Source organism: Ranitomeya variabilis, chromosome 1 (genome assembly GCF_051348905.1).
Source record: "Ranitomeya variabilis isolate aRanVar5 chromosome 1, aRanVar5.hap1, whole genome shotgun sequence".
NCBI classification, from domain to species: domain Eukaryota; kingdom Metazoa; phylum Chordata; class Amphibia; order Anura; family Dendrobatidae; genus Ranitomeya; species Ranitomeya variabilis.
This window is the reverse complement of record NC_135232.1, coordinates 576826497-576851111: the sequence shown is the minus strand read 5'-3', so window position 1 is coordinate 576851111 and position 24615 is coordinate 576826497. Positions and strand designations below refer to the sequence as shown.

The 24615-nt window shown below is 44.8% G+C and overlaps 1 protein-coding gene across 1 annotated transcript in view; it reads left to right on the top strand.

Annotated features, from left to right (window-relative positions):
• The window catches only part of LOC143797646 (olfactory receptor 1G1-like), a 34247-nt gene extending 10597 nt beyond the window's left edge, over window positions 1-23650 (top strand). The window contains exons 2-8 of the mRNA XM_077281082.1: window positions 11094-11189; window positions 11654-11746; window positions 11847-12012; window positions 12120-12190; window positions 21217-21280; window positions 23334-23485; window positions 23543-23650. Coding sequence (XP_077137197.1) covers window positions 11094-11189; window positions 11654-11746; window positions 11847-12012; window positions 12120-12190; window positions 21217-21280; window positions 23334-23485; window positions 23543-23650 — 750 coding nt within the window. The remainder of the gene's footprint in view (window positions 1-11093; window positions 11190-11653; window positions 11747-11846; window positions 12013-12119; window positions 12191-21216; window positions 21281-23333; window positions 23486-23542) is intronic.
• The last annotated feature ends 965 nt before the right edge of the window (window positions 23651-24615 follow it).

The window sequence follows — 24615 nt, the reverse complement described above, 5'->3', positions numbered from 1 at the left end:
GACGTTTGGAGACTGGATGGCACTGCATACAACCCCAAGAATACCATCCCTACAGTCAAGCATGGTGGTGGCAGCATCATGCTGTGGGGCTGTTTCTCAGCCAAGGGGCCTGGCCATCTGGTCCGCATCCATGGGAAGATGGATAGCACGGCCTACCTGGAGATTTTGGCCAAGAACCTCCGCTCCTCCATCAAGGATCTTAAGATGGGTCGTCATTTCATCTTCCAACAAGACAACGACCCAAAGCACACAGCCAAGAAAACCAAGGCCTGGTTCAAGAGGCAAAAAATCAAGGTGTTGCAGTGGCCTAGTCAGTCTCCTGACCTTAACCCAATTGAAAACTTGTGGAAGGAGCTCAAGATTAAAGTCCACATGAGACACCCAAAGAACCTAGATAACTTGGAGAAGATCTGCATGGAGGAGTGGGCCAAGATAACTCCAGAGACCTGTGCCGGCCTGATCAGGTCTTATAAAAGACGATTATTAGCTGTAATTGCAAACAAAGGTTATTCCACAAAATATTAAACCTAGGGGTTGAATAATAATTGACCCACACTTTTATGTTTAAGATTTATAAAAATTTAACTGAGCAACAAAACTTTTTGGTTTTTAAGATTTATGCATCTGTTAATAAATCCTGCTCTTGTTTGAAGTTTGAAGGCTCTAACTTATTTGCATCTTATTAAACCTGCTAAATCTGCAGGGGGTTGAATACTACTTGTAGGCACTGTATATATTTATAGGGGCTGATAAAGGAGCCGCCAGAGTGCGTGTATCCACCTCTCGGACGCGGTATCCACCGCTTCAAGCTTTGTTGGCAATGACTGCCTGAAGTCTTGAACTCATGGACATCACCAGACTCTGTGTTTCCTCCTTTTTGATGCTCTGCCAGGCCTTCACTGCAGTGGTTTTCAGTTGCTGTTTGTTTGTGGGCATTTCTGTCTGAAGTTTAGTCTTTAACAAGTGAAATGCATGCTCAATTGGGTTGAGATCAGGTGACTGACTTGGCCATTCAGGAATATTCCACTTCTTTGCTTTAATAAACTCCTGGGTTTCTTTGGCTTTATGTTTTGGGTCATTGTCCATCTGTAGTATGAAACGACAACCAACCAGTTTGGCTGCATTTGGCTGGATCTGAGCACACAGTATGGCTCTGAATACCTCAGAATTCATTCGGCTGCTTTTGTCCTGTGTCACATCATCAATAAACACTAGTGACCCAGTGCCACTGGCAGCCATGCATGCCCACGCCATCACACTGCCTCCGCCGTGTTTTTCAGATGATGTGATATGCTTTGGATCATGAGCTGTACCACGCCTTCGCCATACTTTTCTCTTTCCATCATTCTGGTAGAGGTTGATCTTGGTTTCATCTGTCCAAAAAATGTTCTTCCAGAACTGTGCTGGCTTTTTTAGATGTTTTTTAGCAAATTCCAGTCTAGCCTTTTTATTCTTGATGCTTATGAGTGGCTTGCACCATGGAGTGAACCCTCTGTATTTACTGTCATGCAGTCTTCTCTTTATGGTAGATTTGGATATTGATACGCCTACCTCCTGGAGAGTGTTGGTCACTTGGTTGGCTGTTGTCAAGGGGTTTCTCTTCACCATGGAGATTATTCTGCGATCATCCACCACTGTTGTCTTCCGTGGGCGCCCAGGTCTTTTTGCATTGATGAGTTCACCAGTGCTTTCTTTCTTTCTCAGGATGTACCAAACTGTATATTTTGCCACTCCTAATATTGTAGCAATTTCTCGGATGGGTTTTTTCTGTTTTCGCAGCTTAAGGATGGCTTGTTTCACCTGCAAGGAGAGCTCCTTTGACCGCATGTTTACTTCACAGCAAAACCTTCCAAATGCAAGCACCACACTTCAAATCAACTCCAGACCTTTTATCTGCTTAATTGAGAATGACATAACGAAGGGATTACCCATACCTGTCCATGAAATAGCCTTGGAGTCAATTGTCCAATTACTTTTGGTCCCTTTAAAAACAGGGTGGCACATGTTAAGGAGCTGAAACTCCTAAACCCTTCATCCAATTTTAATGTGGATACCCTCAAATGAAAGCTGAAAGTCTGAACTTCATCTGCATCTGAATTGTTTTGTTTAAAATTCATTGTGGTAATGTCTATAACCAAAATAAGAAAAATGTTGTCTCTGTCCAAATATATATGGACCTAACTGTATAGTTACCCAGTCAGCAGGTTCGTGGGTATCTCTCTGGACGATATTCTCATCTATTACCTGACATGGAGACACCCCTGGGACATGTTAGGCAGGTTTTACATATACTTTGTGACTATAAATTATATGTCAAACCTAAGAAGTGTATGTTCTCAGTTGAGGAGATCCTTTCCTTGGATATGTATTGTCTGCCACCGGTTTTCGCATAGATCCAGTGAAAGTCCGGGTGGTATTAGAGTGGGATCTTCCAGAGGATTAGAAGGCATTTGAAGGCTGCCGTAAATTCATAAAGAACTTTTTCGTAGTATCCAAACCTCTCATAGATATGACCAAAAAGGGGATGGGCTTTTCCAAGCATTCCAGTCCTGCCATGGAGGCATTTGACACACTGAAAAGGTGTTTTGCTTCTGCACCGATTCTTGTCCAGCCTGATGTCTCTCAGCCTTTCATTGTGGAGTTCGATGCGTCTGAGGTGGGAGTGGGGGCAGTACTATCACAAGGTGTGTCTCCTGGTAAATGGCAACCGTGTGCTTATATTTCAAGAAACTGTCACCTCACCAGCTGAGAGAAATTATGGTATTGGTAATGGGGAACTCTTAGCTATCAAATGGGCATTTGATGAGGACATCATTTCTTGGAGGGAGCGGTTCACCCAGTGATAGTTATCACAGATCATAAGAATCTGGTGTACTTGGAATAGGCAAAACGTCTTACACAATGACATGCAAGATGGGCATTATTTTTTACCAGATTTAACTTTTTTTGTTACTTTTAGGCCAGGGAGCAAAAATGTTAAGGCAGATGCCTTGTCCCATTGCTTCCCTGAGGGAGGAGATAAGTGCAAACTGGTTCCTATTCTCCAAAAGGGGGTAGTAATGGCATCTACAGTGCCTTGGGAAAGCATTCGGCTCCCTGGAACTTTTCAACCTTTTCCCTCATATCATGCTTCAAACATAAAGATAACAAATGTAAATTTTTGGTGAAGAATCAACAAGTGGACCACAATTGTGAGGTTGAATGAAATTTATTGGTTATTTTAAATGTCTGTGGAAATTCAGAAACTAAAAAGTGGGGCATGCAATATTATTCGGCCCCTTTACTTTCAGTGCAGCACACTCACTCCAGAAGTTCATTGTGGATCTCTGAATGATCCAGTGTTGTCCTAAATACCTAATGATGATAAATATAATCCACCTGTGTGTAATCAGGTCTCCGTATAAATGCACTTGCTCTGTGATAGTCTCAGGGTTCCGTTTGAAGCACAGAGAGCATCATGAAGACCAAGGAACACAACAGGAAGGTCCGTGATACTGTTGTGGAGAAGTTTAAAGCTGGATTTGGATACAAAATGATTTCCAAAACTTTAAACAACCCAAGGAGCACTGTGCAAGTGATCATATTGAAATGGATGGAGAATCATACCACTGCAAATCTACCAAGACCCGGCTGTCTCTCTAAACTTTCATCTCAAGGAGAAGACTGATCAGAGATGCAGCCAAGAGGTCCATGGTCACTCTGGATGAAATGCAGAGATCTACAGCTGAGGTGCGACAGTCTGTCCATAGGACAACAATCAGTTGTACACTGCACAAATCTGGCCTTTATGCAAGAAGAAAGCAATTTCTCAAAGATATCCATAAAAAGTGTAATTTAAAGTTTGCAACAAGCCACCTGGGAGACACACCAAACATGTGGGAGAAGATGCTCTGGTCAGATGAAACCAAAATCTATCTTTTTGGCAACAATGCCAAAAGATATGTTTGGCGTAAAGGCAACACAGCTCATCACCCTGAACACACCATACCCACTGTAAAACATGGTGGTTGCAGCATAATGTTTTGGGCCTGCTTTTCTTCAGCAGGGACAGGGAAGATGGTTAAAATTGATGGGAAGATGGATGGAGCCAAATACAGGACCATTATTGAAGAAAACCTGTTGGAGTCTGCAAAAGACCTGAGACTGGGACGGAGATTTGTCTTCCAACAAGACAATGATCCCAAACATAAAGCAAAATCAACAATGGAATGGTTCACAAATAAGCGTATCCAGGTGTTAGAATGGCCAAGTCAAAGTCTAGACCTCAATCCAATCGAGAATCTGTGGAAAGAGCTGGAAACTGCTGTTCACAAACGATCTCCATCAAACCTCACTGAGCTCGAGCTATTTACCAAGGAGGATTGGCAAGAATTTCAGTCTCTCGATGTACAAAACTGGTAGAGTAATACCCCAAGCAACTTGCAGCTGTAATCGCAGCAAAAGGTGGTGCAACAAAGTATTAAGTTAAAGGGGCCGAATAATATTGCACGCCCCACTTTTCAGTTTTTGAATTTCCACAAAAATTTAAAATAACCAATACATTTCATTCAATTTCACAATTGTGTTCCACTTGTTGTTGACTCTTTACCAAAAATTTACATTTGGTATCTTTATGTTTGAAGCATGATATGTGGCAAAAGGTTGAAAAGTTCCAGGGAGCTGAATACTATCGCAACATTTTATTCATGCTCTGCAGGAACACAATCAACACTGTCAGCTTTCACGATTTTCTGAGTAAAGATCATGGTAAAAAACATGAATCTGTGAATGAGTATATGGAGTTCGATGCGTCTGAGGTGGGAGTGGGGGCAGTACTATCACAAGGTGTGTCTCCTGGTAAATGGCAACCGTGTGCTTATATTTCAAGAAACTGTCACCTCACCAGCTGAGAGAAATTATGGTATTGGTAATGGGGAACTCTTAGCTATCAAATGGGCATTTGATGAGGACATCATTTCTTGGAGGGAGCGGTTCACCCAGTGATAGTTATCACAGATCATAAGAATCTGGTGTACTTGGAATAGGCAAAACGTCTTACACAATGACATGCAAGATGGGCATTATTTTTTACCAGATTTAACTTTTTTTGTTACTTTTAGGCCAGGGAGCAAAAATGTTAAGGCAGATGCCTTGTCCCATTGCTTCCCTGAGGGAGGAGATAAGTGCAAACTGGTTCCTATTCTCCAAAAGGGGGTAGTAATGGCATCTACAGTGCCTTGGGAAAGCATTCGGCTCCCTGGAACTTTTCAACCTTTTCCCTCATATCATGCTTCAAACATAAAGATAACAAATGTAAATTTTTGGTGAAGAATCAACAAGTGGACCACAATTGTGAGGTTGAATGAAATTTATTGGTTATTTTAAATGTCTGTGGAAATTCAGAAACTAAAAAGTGGGGCATGCAATATTATTCGGCCCCTTTACTTTCAGTGCAGCACACTCACTCCAGAAGTTCATTGTGGATCTCTGAATGATCCAGTGTTGTCCTAAATACCTAATGATGATAAATATAATCCACCTGTGTGTAATCAGGTCTCCGTATAAATGCACTTGCTCTGTGATAGTCTCAGGGTTCCGTTTGAAGCACAGAGAGCATCATGAAGACCAAGGAACACAACAGGAAGGTCCGTGATACTGTTGTGGAGAAGTTTAAAGCTGGATTTGGATACAAAATGATTTCCAAAACTTTAAACAACCCAAGGAGCACTGTGCAAGTGATCATATTGAAATGGATGGAGAATCATACCACTGCAAATCTACCAAGACCCGGCTGTCTCTCTAAACTTTCATCTCAAGGAGAAGACTGATCAGAGATGCAGCCAAGAGGTCCATGGTCACTCTGGATGAAATGCAGAGATCTACAGCTGAGGTGCGACAGTCTGTCCATAGGACAACAATCAGTTGTACACTGCACAAATCTGGCCTTTATGCAAGAAGAAAGCAATTTCTCAAAGATATCCATAAAAAGTGTAATTTAAAGTTTGCAACAAGCCACCTGGGAGACACACCAAACATGTGGGAGAAGATGCTCTGGTCAGATGAAACCAAAATCTATCTTTTTGGCAACAATGCCAAAAGATATGTTTGGCGTAAAGGCAACACAGCTCATCACCCTGAACACACCATACCCACTGTAAAACATGGTGGTTGCAGCATAATGTTTTGGGCCTGCTTTTCTTCAGCAGGGACAGGGAAGATGGTTAAAATTGATGGGAAGATGGATGGAGCCAAATACAGGACCATTATTGAAGAAAACCTGTTGGAGTCTGCAAAAGACCTGAGACTGGGACGGAGATTTGTCTTCCAACAAGACAATGATCCCAAACATAAAGCAAAATCAACAATGGAATGGTTCACAAATAAGCGTATCCAGGTGTTAGAATGGCCAAGTCAAAGTCTAGACCTCAATCCAATCGAGAATCTGTGGAAAGAGCTGGAAACTGCTGTTCACAAACGATCTCCATCAAACCTCACTGAGCTCGAGCTATTTACCAAGGAGGATTGGCAAGAATTTCAGTCTCTCGATGTACAAAACTGGTAGAGTAATACCCCAAGCAACTTGCAGCTGTAATCGCAGCAAAAGGTGGTGCAACAAAGTATTAAGTTAAAGGGGCCGAATAATATTGCACGCCCCACTTTTCAGTTTTTGAATTTCCACAAAAATTTAAAATAACCAATACATTTCATTCAATTTCACAATTGTGTTCCACTTGTTGTTGACTCTTTACCAAAAATTTACATTTGGTATCTTTATGTTTGAAGCATGATATGTGGCAAAAGGTTGAAAAGTTCCAGGGAGCTGAATACTATCGCAACATTTTATTCATGCTCTGCAGGAACACAATCAACACTGTCAGCTTTCACGATTTTCTGAGTAAAGATCATGGTAAAAAACATGAATCTGTGAATGAGTATATGTAAAATAGCAGCAACAAGGATTATATAATTTACTAGATTGTGGCCCAATTCTAATGCATCGGGTATTCTAGAATATGCGTGTCCCCGTAGTATATGGACAATGATGATTCCAGAATTCGCGGCAGACTGTGCCCGTCGCTGATTGGTCGAGGCAACCTTTATGACATCATCGTCGCCATGGCAACCATTATGACATCTACGTCGATACTGTGCCCATCGCTGATTGGTCGAGGCGAATTCGCGCCAGATTGTGCCCATCGCTGATTAGTCGAGGCAACCTTTATGACATCATCGTCGCCATGCTGTGCCCATCGCTGATTGGCACAGAGATTGGCATCAGAGATGCGGGATTTCCAGGACAGACATACAGACAGAAGGACCCTTAGACAATTATATATATACCTTTATGACATCATCATCACCATGGCAACCATTATGACATCTACGTCGATACTGTGCCCGTCGCTGATTGGTCAAGGCGAATTCGCGGCAGACTGTGCCCTGTTGTGAATTCTGTTCTCGAACTCCCTCCGGTGGTTATGAATGGTACTTCGGCGAGTTCTGTCCATGGACTCCCTCTGGTGGCTGTGAGTGGAGCTGCTGGTTCTGAGGTTCCTTCCTCAGCTGACCTTCTTTAGTCCTAGGCTGGCTGCTCTATTTAACTCCATTTAGATCGTTACTGGATGCCAGCTGTCAATGTCCTAGTACTGGTTCAGTTTGCTCTTGGATCTTTCAGATGACCTGTCTACTCCAGCAAAAGCTAAGTCCCTGCTAGCTTATTTGTTTACCACTGTTTTTTTGTCCAGCTTGCTATCATGATTCTGCCTGGCTAGCTGGAAGCTCTGGGATGCAGAGTGGCACCTCCACGCCGTGAGTCGGTGTGGGGTCTCTTTTGCACACTCTGCGTGGTTTTTTGGTAGTTTTTTATGCTGACCGCAAAGATACCTTTTCTATCCTCAAGTCTGTTTAGTTAAGTCTGGCCTCCTTTGCTGAAACCTATTTCATTCCTGTGTTTGTGACTTCCATCTTAACTCACAGTCAATACGTGTGGGGGGCTGCCTATTTCTTTGGGGAATTTCTCTGAGGCAAGTTAGGACTTATTTTCTATCTTTAGGGGTAGTTAGCTCTTAGGCTGTGAAGAGGCGTCTAGGCAGAGTCAGGTACGCTCCACGGCTATTTCTAGTTGTTGTGATAGGATTAGGGGTTGCGGACAGCAGAGCTCCCACTTCCCAGAGCTTGTCCTGTATTCTAGTTTGCTCATCAGGTCATTCCTAGTGCTCCTAACCACCAGGTCATCCTAACAGTGCCCGTCGCTGATTGGTCGAGGCAACCTTTATGACATCATCGTCGCCATGCTGTGCCCGTCGCTGATTGGTCGAGGCCTGGCGGCCTCGACCAATCAGAAACGCGGGATTTCCAGGACAGACAGACAGACAGACAGAAAAACCCTTAGACAATTATATATATAGATAAGGCAATAATCCCTGACTAGATGCCTGTAATACACTATCCCTACTGTTGCAGCTGGTATTCAACTGCGGCGCCCCAGGGTCCTGGTCGTCGCAGTAGTATTGCTTTCCTATACTATACTATCTTGCAGCGAGTGTGAAGGGAGTTGCAGCAAAGCAGAGGATACCAGAAGGGGACCAGCCCTACACACGCTGCCTCCTTCTGAGGTGCAGAAGCCCGGTAGCTGGAACACCGAGGGAGTAAGGACCTTTATGTTTTGCTCCAGAGACCGGCAGGACAGCTAATTGCAAGATAACGGTCTGCCCTACACCCAGGAGGCAGGGTGGCAACCCATGCAGGCTGGGGCATGCTAGAGTCCCAATAAATAGCCTCAAGCCACCAGTCATACGGGTTTGTCCTATCCTATATTGGGGACAGAGAGAAAGACATTACATCTGTGAGGACTTTATGTGAAGCATTAGGCAGTAAGGAACTACAACACTGCAGTGCAAGGGAAGGCTACTGATTTTCACTTGGACAAGGGGACTCCAGACTTGCCTCCAAACCGGCCGGACTCTGCCTGCCCGTTGATCTGGTGCCCTGGACTATGGATGCTGAAGTCTTCAGTAAAGGTAAAGAGACTTCAACCTTGTGTCCTCGTTCTTCTCTGCGCCTCTCACCATCCACCATCTACACACCGGGAAGCCCTGGGGATATACTTCACCTGTGGGAAGGTATACCATCTAGCTGCCATAACATCACCCCAGCGGACCCCTTAAAGCAGTGTCGGTCCCCCTGACCGAATACCACAGGAGGCATCACGAACACAAACTTTATCCCTTTAAAGACCTTTCCCTTTTACACGGACGTCCCAGTGCCATGGACCGGGTCAGCCACCGTGACATCCCCCTGTGAACTGAAGGACCCGGTACCGAGTACCCCACAGCCCCATGGGGGCACTCCACAGCTACTGCCCTCTGCTGTTCACAAAGCCTTGCCAACATTTGTAACATTGAGGCAGTGGTGTCTCCTGCAAAATCTGTTTCTGGACCCTGACATTTGGCCCATGCTGTCATGTGCTTGAGCATGCTGGTGATGGTAAGGCTGGTAGTTGTGCAGCCCTGCTAATGCTGGCATGGGACATGTTGCAAATGGCCTTTTTTGGGTTAACTGGATTGATTTTAAAAAAGCTTTAGGCTCGGGAACACCTAACACTTGATTTGGCAACTTCACCTGTGTTGGTGCTCTGGAAAACAGTTGCCTGCCTTGCGTCTCTGGCCAGACCACTGCCTCTTCTTGACTGTTGAGATGCTGTGGATCGGTCCCCCTGTGTGCTGCTGTTTTCACTCTGCATGTCACCTTCCCAGGTTGGTTCAGTGACTTCATCGTCTGCACCTCGTCTTCCACTTCTGGACCCTGGTCCTCCTCCTGACTTGCTGGTGTAAAAACATCACTTGTTGGCAAGTGTTTCACATCATCATCCACCTCTTGAGACAGTATTTGCATTTTCCCACTGCCACCTTCTAGTGAGCATGGCTTCTCAAATATTTGGGCATCACTTCATGCGACCTCCTTATGTCCCACTTGAAACGGGAATGTCAAGAGACCAGAATCTATCAATTTAAATGCAAACAGCTTTTAGGAGTGTCAGTCCATGTGTGGGATCACTTAACTCTGGGCACTCAGCATGGTGGGAGGAAGACGGATCGTGGTGAGGATTTTGTGGTTCAGAAGCACTGCTACTGAGACTTGACCGTGTGGAAGCCAGGGTGATGCTGGCAAAGTGACTGCAAGCCTTATCTGATATCCTTCCAGCAACACTTTTCCACTGGTCTGGCTTAAAGAGTGGAGAAGAAAATTTGTTCATTTGCTCATCTCAGATGCACTTGTTATAGTGCAGGGGCAATATAGAGAAGCTATTTCTAACCAACCAAGTTTGTCCTTTTAATTTTGATGCAAACATGGTGCAGTGTAAACTCCGCATTATATTTCTCTGCTGAAATAAATGTGCAGGAATACTAGCACACAAACATTTTCCCACCTCAGATGAACTTTTTATAATGCACGAGAAATATAGCGATACTATTTCCAATCAACCAAGTCTGTCTTTTTTATTTTGATGCACAATTGGCACAGTATAAAGGGCATATAATATTTCCCTCCTTAAAAAAAATTGTCAGGAATACTAGCGCAGGAAAATTTGCCTGCCTCAGATGGACTTGTTACAGTGCAAGACATATAAAATGATGGTATTTCTAACAAACCCACTCTATTTTTTTATTTTTAAGTACAATTGGCACAGTATAAATGACATATAATATTTTTCTGCTGAAATACATTTGCTGGAATACTAGTACAGGAAAATTTGCCTACCTCAGATAGATTTGTTACAGTGCAAGAGCAATATAGCAATACTATGTCTAACCAACCAACTCTGGATTTTTTTTATTCTTAAGCACAATTGACACAGTATAGGTGGAACATAATATTTCCCTGCTGAAAAAAATTTCAGTAATGCTAGCACAGGAAAATATGCTCACCTCAGACTAATCACGTCCAAGAAATTATTTCACCACCTGCAAAATCCCAGCTATAAAAGGGGTTCTGGACACTGGAAGTCCATTACTCTCAAGACTCTGGAGGAAAGTATAAAAGTTTTTAAAATGTCTGTCTCTCTCACTGCAGTCTGTACTCTGTGCTTATGTTTTACTTTCTATTCCTTCTAGATTGTGACGTGTTCCTGTACTGGACTCTTCCTTGCCTGGATTGCTCCTGCCTGTCCTAGATTACCTGTCATGCATTGCTCCTGTGGCCCTGTGCAAGTATGAATGTGTGTACTTTTCAATTATTATGTTGCTCTGCCCAGTCTCACACTCTTTATTTTTCCTTGTAGAATGTGCGGTGCTGCTGTCCCTGAGTTGTTCTGCTTTTCTGGTGTTGTGGTGCTGTCCTGGTGTTGTGGTGCTGTGCTGCTGTCCTGGTGCTGTGATGCTGTCACGGTTCTGTGCTGCCTGCTGTGCTGTTGGACTGCTGCCTGTAATGTACGAATTGGCATTCAACATTTTTTTGTTTGCTTTGGCTCTTTTAACAAGGTCAATTTTTCTTATCTGTTCTTTTCTGTGGTGTTTCACTTGACTGCTGCATGCGGTTCCAACATGTCCTCCAGTGAAGTCTCTGCTTCCAAGAATGGATATGATACTGATTATATAATCACATTTGATTTACTGATTGGTATGTATTGACTGACAATACTACACATGTAGTAAATCATGTATTTTCTTTACAGGAACCTTCCAGTGTGGAAGGGCAGGAGCAGCCAAGTGGAAATGAATCTTCCCAGGGTTGTCGGGTTCCAATTCCTAAGGAAGAAAGACGGGGTGTAAGTATTCTTTTCAGTATCAGACTTTAAATTTTTTTTTTTTCATATTTAAAACTATATGATTTATTATTTTTGTTTTATTATTTTATTTGATCTATAGGTTCGACAAGGTGAAGAAGGCCAACCTGTCAATGATAATGACATACTCATTACACTGGTGCAAGAGCGAGTAGCGTTGTGGGACCCCCATGATCGTAATCATTCCGACTCATTCCGAGGAAGTGGCCAGATCACTGATGGATGTTTGGGACAATGCAAGGCCACAAGTCAGAAAGGATTTTCATAAGTATTGCAATGTGGTCAGACATGTCAGTTTTGCTCTAAATGTTGGTGTCTTTTTTTACAATTATTTTTTTTTCTTCCCCTTTCACAGTGAATAGAGTAAAAGTCCGTTGGCGTTCGATGAAGGATCTCTTCAAAAAGGATATAAGAGAGGAGATTTGGGTTAGAAGTGGTGCTGCTCCAAAGCTCTCCAAATAAAAATACAATTGTATGCTGTCTTTTGTGAGGCCTGCGGTTGCTCAGTGAATGTATATATCTTTTCTGTGGTCTTACTATTACATAATCTATAAACTTTAAAAAAAAAATGTTTTCCTTTTCTTTTCCACACAGAACCTGGTGAAGCACAATGCAACCTGAATCTTTCTCTGTTGGAGCGGCCCCTCATTGACCAGCCAACGACCTGTCCCAATCATCCACCAGTGATGGAGCAACCAGGCAGGCTTCACAGGCTGGGGAACAGGCAGCTGGTCCATCAAGTTTTCCCCTCTCCCAGCCCTCTGCCACTGGTTTTGTTGGGACATCTCGTCAGCGGCAGAGGGCCTGGGAGAGGTCAGTCATGCCTGAGTTTATTCACTTAAGCTCGATCTTCCAAGATGGGATGAAGGTGATTGGATATAGACTGGACAGTGGGTTCATTCAGGTGAACACACTTTTCCAGGATGTCCACAGACTCCTTGACCGCCTGGAAGCTGACCTTCAGAGACCGACGCAACATTTGTTTTCTGCAGTAGAGTGAGGCGTGTCGGAAAACCTTACGCCTAAACTTCAGCTGAACGTCATGCAGGCCTGCCAGGCTGATTACAACCAGGCATTGCAGCAGTCCCTAAGCTACCATCCACAGGCCGGATTTTACCAGCAGGCATCCATTTCTTTTCAGACACAGCAACAAGGCCAAACACAGCATCAGTAGGTGAAGACACGAGCACCGAACTATCCTCCACCACCACTGCTGGACTGTACGGCTGTTCCCCCAGGTCACAGCTACACCATGCTCCATAGTGCAGCACCCCTGCAGCATGCAGCAGCCACCATGTTCCAGAGTGCAGCACCCCTTCAGCAAGCAGCAACAACCATGCTCCAGAGTGCAGCACCCCTGCAGCAAGCAACATCCACCACGCTCCAGAGTGCAGCAACCCTGCAGCAAGCAACATCCACCACGCTCCAGAGTGCAGCAACGCTGCAGCAAGCAGCATCCACCATGCTCCAGAGTGCAGCACCCCTTCAGCAAGCAGCAGCCACCATGCTCCAGAGTGCAGCACCCCTGCAGCAAGCAACATCCACCACGCTCCAGAGTGCAGCAACCCTGCAGCAAGCAGCATCCACCACGCTCCAGAGTGCAGCACCCCTTCAGCAAGCAGCAAAAACCATGCTCCAGAGTGCAGCACCCCTGCAGCAAGCAACATCCACCACGCTCCAGAGTGCAGCACCCCTGCAGCAAGCAGCATCCACCACGCTCCAGAGTGCAGCAACCCTACAGCATGCAGCATCTACCACGCTCCAGAGTGCAGCACCCCTGGAGCATGCACAATCCACCATGCTGCCCAGTCCAACACCATGCCAGCACACTGCTACAGAGGCCACCACTCCCACTTAGTCAACCAAGAAACGCAGAGGTACCTACAAAAAACAGACTATGATTAGTGCCTCTGCGCTGCACAGGAAAAAGACGACACATAGCCAAAAATGTCGGCCAAAGGTGGACCCACCACATCCACCCTCACCTCCCAAAGTGTCTATGTTGTCAAATCTATCACTATCTTCCCTTGGTTCTCTCAATTCCAATTTGTCAATCAATTCCCATGAATCAACTCCTAATGTCTCATCTACTACCAATATGTCCAATCCCATCCAGGAGCCAATTGGTCCCACTACATCCTTCCCAAAGCTCCATAACTGCCGCTTATTTACTATATTCCAAGCTGCAGTTTTCTTTTTTTTTTTTTTATTCATCCAAAAGCAAAAACAAAATTTAATACAGTCTGTTATGTCAGGCTTTGAAAACTCGTATTTCCGCTGGCATATGTAGTATAGTTCTGTGTGCTAGCCTTGTGCCACTCTTTTTTTTTTTTAATTCACCCAAAAGCAAAAAAAAAAAAAAGTCTGTTATGTCAGGCTGAGGGCTGTTGTTTCTGTGTTTGAAAAATCGTATTTCCACAGGTATACGTAGCATAGTTCTGTGTGCTAGCCTTGTTCTTTATTTTTGTTAAATTCACCAAAAAACACATTAATACAATCTGTTATGTCAGGCTGAGTCCTGGTGTATCTGTTTTTGAAAATCATATTTCCGCAGGCATACGTAGCATAGTTCTGTGTGCTAGCCTTATGCCACTCTTTGCTTTTAGTTTTAATTCACCAAAAAGGCCAAAAAAATGTAATACAGTCTGTTATGTCAGGCTGAGGCCTGGTGTTTCTGTGTTTGAAAAATCGTAGCTTTGCGGGCATACTGGTCAGATATAATTTAGCTCCAAATAAATACATTTGTGTTGAGCTTTTGAAATACTGCAGTAGTCCATTTAAAATGGGCAAGGCAAGGGGCAAGGGACATGGAAGTGGACGTGATGCTGATGGTGCATGTAGAGGACAAGGCCAGGGCCAACTGAAAGTGGGCCACAACAAAGACCCACATCTTCTCACTCGACCTTCCTGTCCCAGTTTCTAGGGGACCATAGCACCATAGCACACCACTATTGAAGCCAGAGCAGTGTGAAACGATTTTTGGTTGGATACCGGATAATGCTTCCAAACACTTAGCCACCACCACCACCACCACCACGTCTTCCACACGGTCAAGTCTGAGTAACCGTGAGTGCGGCCTGGATGTTACTCACCCTAATCCTCCTTCCTACCACCATGCCTAGTGCCCTGAGACAACTGATCCCACACTTGGACACTACGAAGAGCTGATCAGTTTTCCCTTTCAAGATTCCGGACTCTCGGCCAGTCAACTTGAAGTGGGACAGATGAGATTGCATGTAGCGATGCCCAAAGCTTTGACCAGCCATAGTCACACGAAGGCGATTGTGGGAAAGTGTCACAAGAGGTGGACGATGATGAGACACAATTGCCAGAAAGTCAGGAGGAGGAGCAGGGTGCTGATGTGGAAGATGAGGTGGTGGATGACATAGTGACTGACCCAACCTGGCAGGAGGACATGCAGAGCGAGGACAGCAGCACACATGGGGAAGGAGGCATATCACCCCAACAGGCAGGAAGAAGCAGTGTGGTGGCCACAGACAGAAGACGTGTATCCGTTCCCATAACACCAACATAAGGGAAGTTGCCATTCCAACTGTTAAATCTCCCAGAGTCTGGTTATTTTTTAAAGACTCTGTCGATAACCCCAAACAGGCCATTGGCAGCATCTGCCAAGCCCGCATCAGCAGCAGTAGAAAAACTACCAGCCTGACCACCACCAGCATGATCAGGCACATGGCAGCAAAGCACCTGACTTTGTGGGCTGAACCCCAGGCTCTAGGAACACTGCAGGTGACACCGCTGCTGCTTCCCCAGTCCACCGTGCATGTGAAAATGCCTCTAGCCCTGCACCTGTTGTTGCCCACAGTCAAGCAGCATAATCATCAAGCCCGTCCATGTCCTTGTCCCAGCACAGCCTTCAGTTGTCTATACCCCAGTCATTGGAATGCAAGCAGAAATATCCAGCCAATGCCCCACATGCCACAGTCCTAAATTCTAACATTTCTCTTTTAAGGCTAGTTGAGACGGAAGCTTTCCGCAACCTGATGACGGCGGAAGTCCCAAGGTACTCGGTCCCCAGTTGCCACTATTTCTCCTGGTGTGCCATACGGGCATTACACCAGCATGTGTCCGACAACATTACCAGTGCCCTCAACAATGCTGTTACAGGGAAAGTCCACCTAACCACGGATAAGTTGACAAGTGCTTGTGGGCAGGGACGGTTCATCTCACTGATGGCACACTTGGTTAACATAAAGGAAGCCGGGACCCAGTTGAACCTTGGGATGGAACACATCCTCCCCACGCTGAGGATTGCGGGCCCTACGTCAATCAGGGTTGCCCCCACAGTGCAGCAGTGCCTCAGCGAAGTGGCAACAGGCTGTGCTGAAGCTAATCTGCATAGGTGACAAACCGCACAATACTGAAGAGTTGTGGACAGCACTTAAAGAGCAGTCAGATATTTGGATGACACCGCTGAACCTACAGCCAGGCATGGCCGTGTGTGACAATGGCCAGAACCTGGTGGTGACTATGAGGCAAGGTGAGCTCACAAACGTACCTCGCTTGGCCCATGTGCTTAACCTCGTGGTTCAACATTTTCTGAAAAGCTACCGGAGCTGCTGGATCTGCTAGTGAAAGTACGCCGTCTGTTTGCCCATTTTAGAAATTCACCTACCACTTCAGCCGCCCTTGCTGTGTATCAGCAGCATTTGCAGCTTCTGGCTCACCGACTGGTGTGTGATGTCCCCATGCATTGGAACTCTACACTGCATATGTTGGAAAGGATTTGTGAGCAGAAGAGGGCAGTTGATAACTACCAACATCAACAAGGCCATCGATATTCAGGTCAGACTCCACACATAAGACCTCTCGAGTAGACATGGATGTCAGACATATGTACCATCCTCCAAAACTTTGAGGACTGCAACAACATGGTGTGCTGTGATGAAGCCAAAATTAGCGTCACCATCACACTTCTCTGCATTCTGAAAACCTCTCTGCTCACAATTAAAGAGAATGCATTGTGAAGGAGAAAATGGCTAATGAAATCAATTATTAAACTTTATATAAGTCAGTTCAGATATGGTGTAGCAAGATGGAGTCTATTTCCTGATCAGCAGCACACTGGAAGGAACTTATGGAATGTGAAGAAGTCACTGGACATTGGACACTGGACATTGGACTGAATAGCATATATGGAAGTGAAGTTGGAAATGAAGTTGGAATGAACCAATCAGAGTGACACTAACTATTCAAAAGTTGTGCAACCCCCCATATCATGCGTCTAGTATCTTCCTTTGTTCAGAGAGTAAAGCAGTTGTGTGTAAGCCTTTGCTGAGAGAGGAGTGTGTATCTGTCTCTATGTATCTGATACATTCTTTGTCTCTAAGCTAGCACTAGCCTATATTTGGTCAGGTACAAGCAATCATATAGATCTCAGTTTAAGGGATCACCCTCACATTTTTGGTGCCGCAACGTGGGGGCTACTGAGGATGTACGCTATCCAGACATTGACACCCGGAATGGATCGAGGAAAAATGTCCAGAGTCTACCGACTAGGAGACTGATCACCTCCATAAAAACACAGTAAGCCTGCTGATTCCTTTATGAATCTGTAGTACTTGCCAGTGTTTCTTAAACCATCCTGGGTAGTTCGGTACTCGTGTTTGCCGAGTGTTTGTGTTGCCCTGATATGGTAGGGTATGGGATACGTACACCTTGTGGCCCTAAAAGAACCCACAGCTACTGGCTGTGAGGAACACAAACCGTGATTGACTGCTTGTAACCTGCTGCATGTCTTGCCTTGAATACCAGACCTGTACTGGGTTATCTGAGTCTCTGCCTGTGTGTAGCAAGCTGGGGGAGAGTAGGTTGTCTATGGTACGGTGAGCACAAAGTTGCTTGTAGAGTCTCGGGTGCAGGGCATGGTGTGATAGAATCACGGGTGGTCGAACCACGTAGTGCAAAAAACAGTAGAAACCTCTTTGAACCGTAGCATTGTGCACAGGGTTTGAGATAGAAATCCCAGTTACAGAAGACGGTCAGTTTTTGTGTTTGTCCGTCCGTCTGGTTATGTGTGTCTGAGAGTGTTGTCCCTCTTCTGGGATTAGCCATCCTGTCTGTGACAGTACGTGAGGAATGGAGAGATTAGTGTTGGTGCTGGTGAGCGCAAATTCTGTGTGGTTCCAGACAACTCGATGCTTTTCCGAGGGGACACACAGCGGTTTAACCACGTAAGAAGACAGCAGACATGTCTCATGCTCTGCGCTGTTCATAGATTTCGGCTGGGATTTCTGGTGACTGGATAACACTCAGTCTTTTTGTATGTCTAAAGCCAGCAGAAAGTGACGAAGTTTTGCAGTTCTGTAAGAGAGGGAGGAAATGTGATGATGGCAGATAAGACTGCTGTATGATAGTGTTTGCCAGAGAGGGGAAGAAGTATATACAGAATATGAGACTTTGATGAAAGTATGCGGATTCCCCGAGAAAGGCAGATAACAGTCGTTAGAATGGCAGGGAGTTATTAAAGAAAAGAAGTCAGAAGATGAGGAATTGCTGCAAGTAACTTTAGCATGGTGCAGAACAACAGAAAATCTGTCTAAGGGAAGTTGGGTGACTGACTTAATGAGAGTTTTTTGGAAATGTATTGAAGTAAAAAAGAATCTTTAAATGATGCTGGCTTGTTAGATCAGGCTGAGATATGATGGAAAAACCTGTGTAATTAGAGGTGATATGCAGAAAAAAAAAGTGATACGTTTTAGTATATGAAAGTATGAAACAAAGATGGTGCTGAAGGCCATGCTGCTCCCAGTTTGTATCCACCCCTTACATTGTCCCTAGAGGATGGACATGTTGTGTATGTAGGAGCTAGAATTTAGTTTAGGTGGAGTCTTGTCCTGTATGTGGTGCCCCCTGTTGACACATAGGAACTATTAAACCTTCTATTTCTAAGCTGGGATTGTATCCTTTGTTATGCCCCTCACAATTCATGTGCATAGTGTGCCTCTTGGCCAGTGTTCCAAATGCTACGCCCCCATAAGTCTTGTCCTTGCCCTCAATGAATATTATGCCTGCACTGGATGGCACTAGCGCCCCCTTCAGGCCCTTCCCTCTAGTTCCTTTCCTGATAAAATCCAAATGGATGCAGCAGTTACTAATATGTCTGTCTTTTGCTGCCATCTGAGACTCATTAGGACAAATACTCAGCCCACCTCAACCCCAGCTATTCTCTTGCAGTGCTTATCTGGGTTATAGCAACCAGACCTTACAACCCAGACTAGGGGGCCAGTTATGGTACAGTCCCAGGAGGGTGTATGGCGTCCCTGGGATCCTAGTGAAATGCTGGCCATAATGAGTAGAATGAAATACCCTGGAATATTTCCCATGTCATTTGTTACAGAGGATAATGAAAAAATAGTAATGCTTTCTGCCGTTGCTGGTGAGATTTAGAAGAACAGATTTGCCTCCATGACAGTCATTCTTCATGATATCCAACTGGATTCTACTGAATCAGGAGAAAATATTATACCCGGCTCTGGCAAAGTTAAAGGTTTAAAGTCTGTGATTATAGAGCCACTAATAATGTCCCACTCAGAGTATTAAAGTCATATTCCCAGCTCTGATAGCGAAATAACCTGGTCCAGAGCCCCTCTTACGTAGACCAGGCAAGAGCAAAGAATTTAATGTGTAAAGTAGAAAAATATTTAGAATTGAGAGTCCTCAGTGATTGATATATATCTTTCCTATGTGTGTAAAGTATGCACACAGAGGCTGCGCAGGGGGATAGCCCCCTCCTTCTCCCCTCTTCAGTCTCTTAGGGGGGAGTCAGGGTCATAAATCTGTGCTGCTATGGTAGCCTGAGCCCCCCTCCTTCTCTCTCAGCACTGCTTGTCATCTCAGGTTTTACTGTGCCTCCTTGTGTCTGATAACATTAGCATTCATGGCGCACTACTGATTTCAGCCATCTTGCTGCCTCTGGGTGGGAAAAGGAGGGAAGTGGGTGGTAGTGGAACCTGCCTGACCTGCTAGTTGAACTACAACAGGACCATGACTGTGTACAGGTAATGTCCCACATGGGGGTTTCAGTCATGGTGCCGATGTCCCACTGGATAACCCAAACCATGAGCTCTTTGTGGATGGATTGCAGTATGGCATAGATGGCCAGCTCTACACCGAATATGCTGTTGGTCCATGAAACCATAAATGTGGAACTGCTGCCCCCCCACATGTCGGTCCAGGAAGAGTACTCTGACGTTGTGCACGAACACGACTGCATAGATGAGTCAGGAGACCGTGGGTTTTACACTTGTCCATGATAAACCTGATCCTAACTCAGATTTTGAGTTTTTCTTGTAGATGGCTCAGATACCACCAGGATGGGCGATTCTACACTGGATATGCAGTAGTATCCTCACATAAGGTAATCCGAGCTGAACCACTCGCTTCTCACATGTCGGTGCAGGAGGCAGAGTTGAAGGCACTCACTGAGGCGTGTAGAGCTGCTGCAGGTAAAGTCGCTAACAGTTACACAGATTTGAATATCCCATAATTATGGCCCTATCTGGAGAAGCAGAGCATTCCTTACATCAGTCGGTAAGCCCATTAACAATGCAGAGCTGGTGAAACAATTAATGGAGGCATTGATGTTACCAGTCCAGGTTGGCTTCGTCAAGGTAAAATCACACACAAACAGTAACTCCGTGGAGATAGAGGGCAACATAAGGGCGGACGAGGCTGCCAAAGTAGCAGCAAGGAGGCCTAGGCAGCAGTGGACGGTGACGAGGAGTCAGCGTATTCCAGCCACACTGAGCCTAGATGTCCTGAAATCCCTTCAGCTGCCCAAACAGTAAAGGAACACTGTGGAAGAATGGGAGGTGAGCTGAACTCAGAAGGAGTATGGGAAAATAAGGATGAATTGTGTATACCAAGGTCCCTGCTCCCAATCATGGCGCAAGCAACATATGGCCCCAGTCACATCTCAAAATGTCACGTGTATCATGGTAAATGCCTTCTGGATCGCTCCTGCTTCCGGTTATGCAACCACAAAACTCATGCAGTCATGCCTCATCTATGCACAGCACAACCCAGGTAAAACAGTAAAAGTCCCTAAGAAAGTGACACCCAGGCCTCTCTACCCGTTTCAGAGACTGCAGACTGACTACATACAGCTACCCAGGTAGGAGTGTATGAAAAATGTCCTAGTATGTGTAAATGTAGTGTAATGTGCTAATTAATGCTAAAATGACACTTAAACTTAAAAATTCAGAAGGCCATGACAGACACATGAAAGAATTGGGCAGAGTGCTTGTCTTTTGCACTCTCTTCAGTTAGACCTACTCCAAATAGAAAGACAGGTTTATCTCCTTCTGAAGTCCTGTTCGGTAGTGCGCCAAAGAATGGTCTATACTTCCCATAAGTACTACAGCCTATGTCCTGGCCTTGCTGAAAAAGACTTAATGTGGTGCATAAACATGTATTCTCATCCATTCCAGATCCTAATGAAAGTGCATACGTGCATCAGCTGTATTCAGGTGAATGGTGGTCATATGAAGACACGTGAGAAGAAGCCTAGATCCACATTTTGAGGGGCCATACCAAGTTCTCCTGACAACGCCTACCTCAGTGAAACTCTAAGGGAGACCACCATGGTTTCATGCCTAACATTGAAAAGATTGGACTAACCACCCGAGTAATACATAACCTTGCCATCATCTACCTAATGCTGTTATGTATAGGAAATGGGTAACAGGTAGCTATAACTAAAGAAAAGGGAATTATTACTTTCTGGAACAATTCCTCGAGTACAGTGGTGGCTACATATGGGTTTGATGCCTGCGACATAATACAGGGAAGTGGGTGTGGGGAGCCAGGAGCATCACGACTCTCGGGAAAGACAACAGTTTGTATTCTTTATTTGTGGTAATTGGGAAAGAAGAAATAAAAACTGTGGTTCTTGGATATCTGTAGGATGGGATACAACTGATAAAGAGTGGGGATATAAACCGACCCCTGCCTTCAAACAAAAGAGTAATAAAGGGAAGTCCTTGCTTACGCGGATGACGCTACTCAAGTCCGACTCTAGTGACCAATGCAGGACAAAATGTCATCCTTTGATATTCAGTATTGAGGATCCATCACCCAATGATGTAGGAGAGTATACTTTGGGGGCATATTATAGTCAGGGGGGAAAGACCCCAACAGGCAATTTCCAATTTAAAGATACTGTATGTTGGAGTCTCAGGAATGGGCACATGTGCAGATTGAAAGTGACAAATCTGGAATACCATGGATTCCACTTCTTCAACATGTTTGTGTTTTTAGGGGCATGGCTGCAATTCAGAACCCCACTTATGAGGATACACTTGCTATAGAGACTGGGTATACAGATGTTAATGCCTGGGTTGAGTGGATGAGGTACACTGTACAACAACAACAACAAAATAGGACCAACTGTTAGGTGTGTGCAGCAGCCAAGCCCCATTTGGGATCTGTTCCCCTATTAATCCCTGAATTGGAGGAGTCTGTTCTTGCCCTCTTTACCAAAACCTCCACTAATTATAACTAATTATATACAATGTGGGAGATGGAGGGATAAATATCCTGCATTGGATAAAACTTCATCCTTCGGTCGATGTATTACTATCTATCCTGGGAATTACACCTGTATGCAAGTACAAGGAGATTGCCTTTTCTGTTTTTTGGGAATTTTAGTAAGGGTTTTTGTCATAATTACTCCTTAGTAGGGTTGAGCGACTTTTATTTTTATAGGATCGGGTCGGGTTTCACGAAACCCGACTTTCTCAAAAGTCGGGTCGAGTGAAATCGGCCGATCCTATAAAAAAGTCGGGGTCGGGGTCGGCCGAAACACGAAACCCAATGCAGTGCAATGGGATACTATGGTTCCCAGGGTCTGAAGGAGAGGAAACTCTCCTTCAGGCCCTGAGATCCATATTAATGTGTAAAATAAAGAATTAAAATAAAAAATATTGATATACTCACCTCTCCGACGCAGCCTGGACCTTACCGCTGGTAACCGGCAACCTTCTTTGCTTAAAATGAGCGCATTCAAGGCCTTAGATGACGTCACGGCTTGTGATTGGTCGCAGCCGGCCATGTGACCGCCACGCGACCAATCACAAGCCGTGACGTAATTCTCAGGTCCTAAATTCCTAATTCTAGGAATTTAGGACCTGAGAATTACGTCACGGCTTGTGATTGGTCGCGTGGCGGTCACATGGGCAGCCGCGACCAATCACAAGCCGTGAGGTCATCTAAGGCCCTGAACGCGCTCATTCTTAGGAAGGAAGGCTGCCGGAAAGAAGCCGAGGGTGAGTATATTCCTATTAGGTATATACTCACCCTCGGACGCGCCCTGCTTCTTTCCGGCAGCCTTCCTTCTTAAGAATGAGCGCGTTCAGGGCCTTAGATGATGTCGCGGCTTGTGATTGGTCGCGGCCGCCCATGTGACCGCTCATGCGACCAATCACAAGCCGTGACGTAATTCTCAGGTCCTAAATTCCTAGAATTAGGAATATGTTACTAGCAGAGAAAGGAGGGGTATGTAAAATGATTGGAGAAACTTGTTGTACCTTTATCCTCGATAACACAGGTCCGAATGGAAAGGTCACCTTAGCCATAAAAAAGCTTGAATCCTTATCTGAGGAACTTAAGAAAAATTCAGTTCATGATCCTTGGGATACTTGGTTTGGGTGGATGACGGGATGGCAGAAATGGTTAGCACAGATTGGTAAAATTATTATGGTAATCCTTATTTTCATGTCTGTGGTTTATTATTGTATATTTCCTTGTGTTAAACAGATGGTCAATAAGAGCGTGGACAGCCTGACCCCTACGCTGGCTTTCCAAGAAGATGGTGATGGCCATGATTCTACTATAAAACCCCTAAAGACCAATTTGATTTATTAGTCAGGAACAAATACATTTGACTTCTACATGAATACAGATTGCACTGGGGGGGTAAAAGCTCAATTTTGCCTGTTTAATGGACAGCTCAGATGTCACAATTCATGTACTCTGTTTTTCCTTTGTCCTTTTTGTTTGTCACTGTTCCCTGTGTGTTTTATCTGCAGTGGTGAGGCTAGCGTCCCTTGCCAGCCATTGCACTAGTCAGGGCAATGTTAGGTGACAGTGAGGGATGAGGTTCCTGGCGGCGGTGGGGGGAAGGACCCACTTAGGGCGTTAAGGCAGTGCAGGGACAGGTTCAGGTTAAATTCAGGTGGTAACCATTCCCCATTTCCCTATCCATAAGGCCTTCCTTTCCCCATTTACCATCCCTGTGTGTGTGTTGCGCTTTTGATTGACCGACCACCTGTTGGGTCATATTATATCATGATATCAGGTTAATAATTAATTTAGGAGGGACTGTGAAGAAGAAAATGGCTAATGAAATCAATCATTAAACCTTAAATAAGTCAGTTCAGATATGGTATAGCAAGATGGAGTCTATTTCCTGATAAGCAGCACACTGGAAGTAACTTATGGAATGTGAAGAAATCACTGGACATTAGACACTGGACATTGGACTGAATACCATATATGGAAGTGAAGTTGAAAATGAAGTTGGAATGAACCAATCAGAGTGACACTAACTATTCAGAAGTTGTGCAACCCCCCATTTCATGCTCCTAGTATCTTCCTTTGTTCAGAGAATAAAGCACTTGTGTGTAAGCCTTTGCTGAGAGAGGAGTGTGTATCTGTCTCTGTGTATCTGATACATTCTTTGCCTCTAAGCTAGCACTCAGCTTATATTTGGTCAGTTACAAGCAATCATATAGATGTCACTTTAAGGGATCACCCTCACAGTATTGCAGGCAGAGCACGATGACATGGAGCAAGGAACCCTACAGGGGGATTACACTCAGCCCAGTCTC